Genomic DNA, 5,312 nt, shown 5'->3' with positions numbered 1-5,312 from the left:
ATTTGCTAGTTCTTGCTGTGAGATGTTAGGGGGGGGGGGTGGCCCTAGCCCTCACCCTCCGATCCAACAGGTCCCAGACGTGCTCAAACAAATCAAAATATATTTTATAATTTACTTTTTTCAAAGTAGCCACCCTTTGCCTGGACGACAGTCCATCATTACTTTAAGACATGAAGGCCAGTCAATACGGAACATTTCAAGAACTTTTAAAGTTTCTTCAAGTGCAGTCGCAAAAACTAAACAGAACAGGGAAAAATGATGCATCACTCCAGACTTTTGTCAAGGTGAGAGATTAACAGCTTCAAAGCTGTCACTGCATGTCATGATGAAGGCTATTCACCACATTGACGAGCTCAGACCATGAACGCATGTGCCAAGACACTCAAAGAATGACAACTCATTACTGGACAGCTAGTTGCTACTAAGTTAGCCTCCTATGGCAATGGTGTAACGGTCTACTTCTGTCAAATAACTTGACAGGAAAAGCTAGTTCTAAAAGTTAGCTTACTATAGTAACTGTTTCAAACTCAGCATGAATGGTGGCAGATATGAATTTGATCAGCTTGCAACGTTAGCTAGGTTAACTGGTTAACTAGCCAACTTAGTTAATTGCCTTACTGCTGTAGTTTGCAAACATAATCAATAAACTAGCTGTTAGAAATCTGACAATATTAACATACTTTATCCATTCACTGACATTATAAAGCAGTTTGATAGCTTTAATATTTTACAACTGAGCTAACGTTAGCTATGGCCAGGGGCCTGTTGCACAAAAGTAGAATTAAGACATCCGGGATAAATGACTCAGCTGAGCTCAATGAAGCCAAAACATGTGCGTCCAGGCTTAATTGGTTGCACAAAGACCAAGCCAGGATGAGCAGACACGGATTCATTAAGCCAGGTGAAACCAATCCTGGATAGGTGCGCGCTCACGGCTCACTCAAATAGACCCCGCCACAGATCACAGATTAACTGATTTACCATGGCAACTAGAGCCGCGTACTTTTCCCCGTCGGAAGCACAAATCCTCATGGAGGCATACGAGGAGGTAAAAGATATAATTAAGAAGAAAGGCAACACCGCCACAGTGATAAAGCAAAGAGAAAAAGCGTGGCAAAGTATTGCAGACCGCCTGAATGCGTAAGTAGTGCACAATTACACACTCACCGCTCCGCTGAAACATCACAATTACAATTCAAATATTTAATTCACATCTCCAAAAATGCAGTTGTACTGTAATTATGAAACGGTTAAATTTTTAATTGAAATGCACTGCAGATATGAGTGAAATTGTGTAAAGTAACTCCATCACACTGTATAAAGCTATGATAAATTTTTTGATATTTTTACTGAAAACAAGACAAAAATACCAAGTAATTTTTTGCAGTGTGACTCCATTAAATGTGTGTGTGTGTGTGTGTGTGTGTGTGTGTGTGTGTGTGTGTGTGTGTGTGTGTGTGTGTGTGTGTGTGTGTGTGTGTGTGTGTGTGTGTGTGTGTGTGTGTGTGTGTGTGTGTGTGTGTGTGTGTGTGTGTGTGTGTGTGTGTGTGTGTGTGTGTGTGTGTAGATTAAACATGAACGGGCCAAAACGGACATGGCAGCAGGTCAAAATCAAATACAAGAACATTCTGCAGAATGGTATGGTCCCTGACTAATATTTAACAAAGCACAAGCATATATTGTACCCAGAAGGTGCCTGCTCACACATTGTCTGTACTGTTTTAGCAGTGAAAAAGAATACCCACAGACAAGGCACGGGTGGTGGGTCACCAAAGGCTGACCTTACCCCAGCAGAGGACATGGCCTTGGAGCTAAATAAAGGCAGGCCCGTCTTAGAGGGGATCCCTGGGGGGAAAGAGACGAGCATAGGTTCCTCCCAAGATGCCACCCGCTTCATTCAAGGTATGTCCTTCCATCTCTACATGGGATACAACCACATTCATATTGAATCAATTTGGACTGTCTGACTTTGGTTTACCTATTGCCTTGCAGTGTCTGGCAGCACTGTGTTCCTGTTAGAGCCACCAGCACAAGCACCAGACGATGCTGATCCAGTGAGTACTCCATCAAAGGCATACTGTAGGCCTGGCATGTCTTGTCTACTAGCTTCAATATGAATCCGATTAAATGTGATAGGGTGAAGGCCCCAGTGCAGCAGCAACAGCACATGATGGAGACGATGATGAGGAGGAGACCATCTCTCTGGATTCCAGAAGGCATGAGGTATCATGTTAAGACTGTGAAAGTACTATTTACTCTACAATGGTGAGGAGTCCTCATCAAAATCAAAAAATCTAATTTCTTTTACAGGACCCAGATGCTATACAGTGGGAAAACCAGCCTGGCAACATAGTGCGTATTAATAAAAGGACACCACATCCTGCCAAATTCCAGCTGCGCTAATTGTATTGTGTTCACAGAGCTCACAAGCTATCAGAAAGTTGTATGGCAACCACCTCCGGCGCCAAATAGAACTGGCAGACATAGACATTCAGTACAAGAAGAAAAAGATGGAAAATCTTGCACTGGAGTCCGAAATAAAAAAGAGGACAATTAGGAAACTGGACCTTGAAATAAAAAAACTTGAGAGGGAGGTGAGATATGCCTTCAATGTACACTGTATGCTAACTGTAACACAAATGTATTATTCATTATTTTTCTTTCCTCCCCCAGCTCCAAGAAGATGACACAGCTCAAAATAAAAATTAGGTATATTCTCGTAAAGTCAAGTGAGCCATGACATATGAGCTCTTATTGTGAGCACACAGGACGGTGGCATCTTTCTAAGGTTTTTTTTATTTTCCCAGCAATCAGTACAACCAAGTCATCGTTATAAGGCATCGCCCTCTTTTGCCCACCCCCCCAGCACCAGGTGTGGCCACTAGCCTATATGAAGGCCCAAAATTGTGTGTTCCTTTCTGCTCTGACAATGGCATGCCCATTCGTGCGAGATGTGGTGGATGAAGAAGCACTTGTGCTGAGGAGAGCCTTCAGGCGAGAAAGGGTCTTCAGGGACCGGTTGGACCCACTGGCCTTCCCTGATGACCATCTATATGAAAGATACAGGTTTTCTGCAGATGGCATCAGGTATCTATGCAGACTACTGGGTCCCAGGATTAAGCACCGCACTGCACGGAGCCATGCACTGAGTGTGGAGCAAATGGTTTGTGTGGCCTTGCGCTTTTTTGCTAGTGGAGCCTTCCTGTACTCAGTGGGGGATGCAGAACAGCTGAACAAGGCCACAATTTGCCGCACAATAAGGAGTGTGTGTCTGGCTATCAAAGCATTAGCAGATGTCTTCATCTCCTTCCCTGGCCACAGAAGACTCTGTGACATCAAAGAGGAGTTCTATAGGATTGCAGGTAAGAGGATCTACAAATTACAGGACAACTGTTAACACATAGTAGGATACTCATTACTTTGTGTGACAGGTTTCCCCAATGTCATTGGTGCAGTGGACTGCACACACATAAGGATAAAAGCCCCCTCAGGTGCCCATGAGGCCGATTTTGTGAATAGGAAATCCTTTCACAGCATTAATGTTCAGGTGAACATAACTTTTTGATATTGTCCATTGACGAACACTCTGCATTGCCAGTGATGTGCATTGATTGGTGTAATATTCCTCATCTTATGATTTCAGATGGTCTGCAATGCTGACTGTGTGATCAGCAATGTTGTGGCAAAATGGCCTGGCTCAGTCCATGACTCCAGAATCTTTCGGGCCTCTGAAATCTATCAGTGCCTATCACAAGGTAAGCCACACAACCCCTATTTATAACCATCATGGCTGTGTCAAGAATATCACTGTGTTTATGAGGTAGTAATGATGAGATTTTGTGTTGACAGGTGAATTCTCTGGTGTGTTGCTGGGAGACAGGGGGTATGGCTGCCAGCCTTTTCTCCTGACACCTTTCACAGACCCCCAGGAAGCACAGCAGGCCTACAACCATGCCCATGCCAGGACCAGGGCCAGAGTTGAAATGACCTTTGGCCTCCTGAAGGCACGCTTTCACTGCCTTCACAAATTAAGGGTCAGCCCTGTTAGGGCATGTGATATTACTGTGGCTTGTGCTGTCCTCCACAATGTGGCCTGCCTGAGGAAGGAGAGGGCCCCCAGAGTGCCACCAGCCATGGACTGGGACAATCCGGCAATCTTCCCTGATGACGACAGTGGTCGGCTGCTGAGGGACCAATATGTGTTGAATTATTTTAGTTAGTATGTGTGCTTTCAATTTTGGTTAAATATGTCCTGCGGTGGCAGAGGAATTTGGGTTTTTTTGGGTTCGTTTTTTGACGAATTTGGCCTCTTATGATGTTTGTGCGGTATACTGTGTGTAATACAAGGCTGCAGGGAGGCTACTGCATCCATTCATTTGTCTGTTCAGTTGATGTGTATGGATTTGTCCTGCATTTATTTTAGTGTGCAGACATGCAGGGTGTGTTATATACAGACCTTTGAATGTGTATGTATCATTTTGTATAATATGCTTGGATTCTGTGCTTTCCATCTTGTAGAGTCACTGTGACTTCAGTTTCGAAAGGAGCTGATGGTTTACCTGCTTTGTTTTGTCCTTATTCAATAAAGGAACATAATGTTACACATTGTGTTTTTATATTCATATGGAATGTGTATTTGTTTATATGACAGAGTACTAGGGCCACACTGAAGAAAAAGGATAAAGTCATAAATTTATGAGGCTGGTTCTTTCTGCAGAAAAGCTACATATTGTTTTTACAGTTTTGATACTTATGACAATGTGATACTTAATATTCTGGCACATCAGCATGTCTTTGTTTATGAAACCATACTGAAGTACAATTTCACGAAATGCCCCACATCTGTCATTTTAACAACTGTCCTCCTTTAAAACAACTGGTTACAATATTATGACTTGTGTTTTTTTCCCCTCTGTGGCCCTAATATTCTATCATTTTATATATAGCCTTATAGTCTATGGGAAACTGTAAATTATCTAATGATAGCAACATCATCTAAAAATCATTTTTTATCCAAAATCATTATGTATAGTGAGCAGTGAAATAACTATTGGTTTCCATTTGTGGTGACTGCTGACTGACATTAGGGATGAGATTAAATAGATCCTGGAATTTAGCCTGGTCTGGAGCAGGCTAGCTCCACAGAATAAATCTCCATGGTAATTTATACCATAACATATCCTCCTGCCCCCTATCCATCTTTAGTGCAACCGGATTACGGATCAATTGAGCCAGGATCACCAAGATATCCTGGCTTAATCCCTTATCCTAGTTTTGTGCAACAGGCCCCAGGTTAGATAACGTTGGCTATG

At 42.8% G+C, this 5,312-nt stretch overlaps 1 protein-coding gene across 4 annotated transcripts; it reads left to right on the top strand.

The window, feature by feature from the left end:
• Positions 1-770: 770 nt before the first annotated feature.
• On the top strand, positions 771-4,622 carry LOC139553367 (putative nuclease HARBI1). Of its 4 annotated transcripts, XR_011670639.1 has the most exons (9): positions 781-1,638; positions 1,726-1,902; positions 1,993-2,054; positions 2,137-2,223; positions 2,311-2,594; positions 2,674-2,709; positions 2,808-3,362; positions 3,644-3,755; positions 3,850-4,622. XR_011670639.1 is itself a non-coding variant. In XM_071365623.1 (8 exons), exons 1-6 carry the CDS (start codon positions 1,800-1,802, stop codon positions 2,707-2,709), a joined length of 504 nt encoding a protein of 167 aa, XP_071221724.1. In that variant the 5' UTR covers positions 771-1,799; the 3' UTR covers positions 2,710-3,362; positions 3,644-3,755; positions 3,850-4,622. The 4 variants fall into 4 exon arrangements, 2 of the variants coding, with proteins under 2 accessions (XP_071221724.1, XP_071221723.1); XM_071365623.1 differs by having other exon boundaries at positions 771-1,902; positions 2,311-2,352; positions 2,421-2,594; positions 2,674-3,362; XR_011670640.1 differs by having other exon boundaries at positions 779-1,638; positions 2,137-2,352; positions 2,421-2,594; positions 2,674-3,362.
• Positions 4,623-5,312: the final 690 nt, after the last annotated feature.

Source organism: Salvelinus alpinus, chromosome 25 (genome assembly GCF_045679555.1).
Source record: "Salvelinus alpinus chromosome 25, SLU_Salpinus.1, whole genome shotgun sequence".
NCBI lineage: Eukaryota > Metazoa > Chordata > Actinopteri > Salmoniformes > Salmonidae > Salvelinus > Salvelinus alpinus.
This window is presented reverse-complemented; position numbering and strand designations above follow the sequence as displayed.

Excerpts from the sequence above, each read along its gene's own strand:
- LOC139553367 (XM_071365622.1), top strand. The coding sequence starts at position 3,294 with ATGTCTTCATCTCCTTCCCTGGCCACAGAAGACTCTGTGACATCAAAG. Across the intron at positions 3,363-3,643 it reads GGAGTTCTATAGGATTGCAG|ATGGTCTGCAATGCTGACTG; the intron begins GTAAGAGGATCT and ends TTATGATTTCAG. Across the intron at positions 3,756-3,849 it reads CTATCAGTGCCTATCACAAG|GTGAATTCTCTGGTGTGTTG; the intron begins GTAAGCCACACA and ends TTGTGTTGACAG.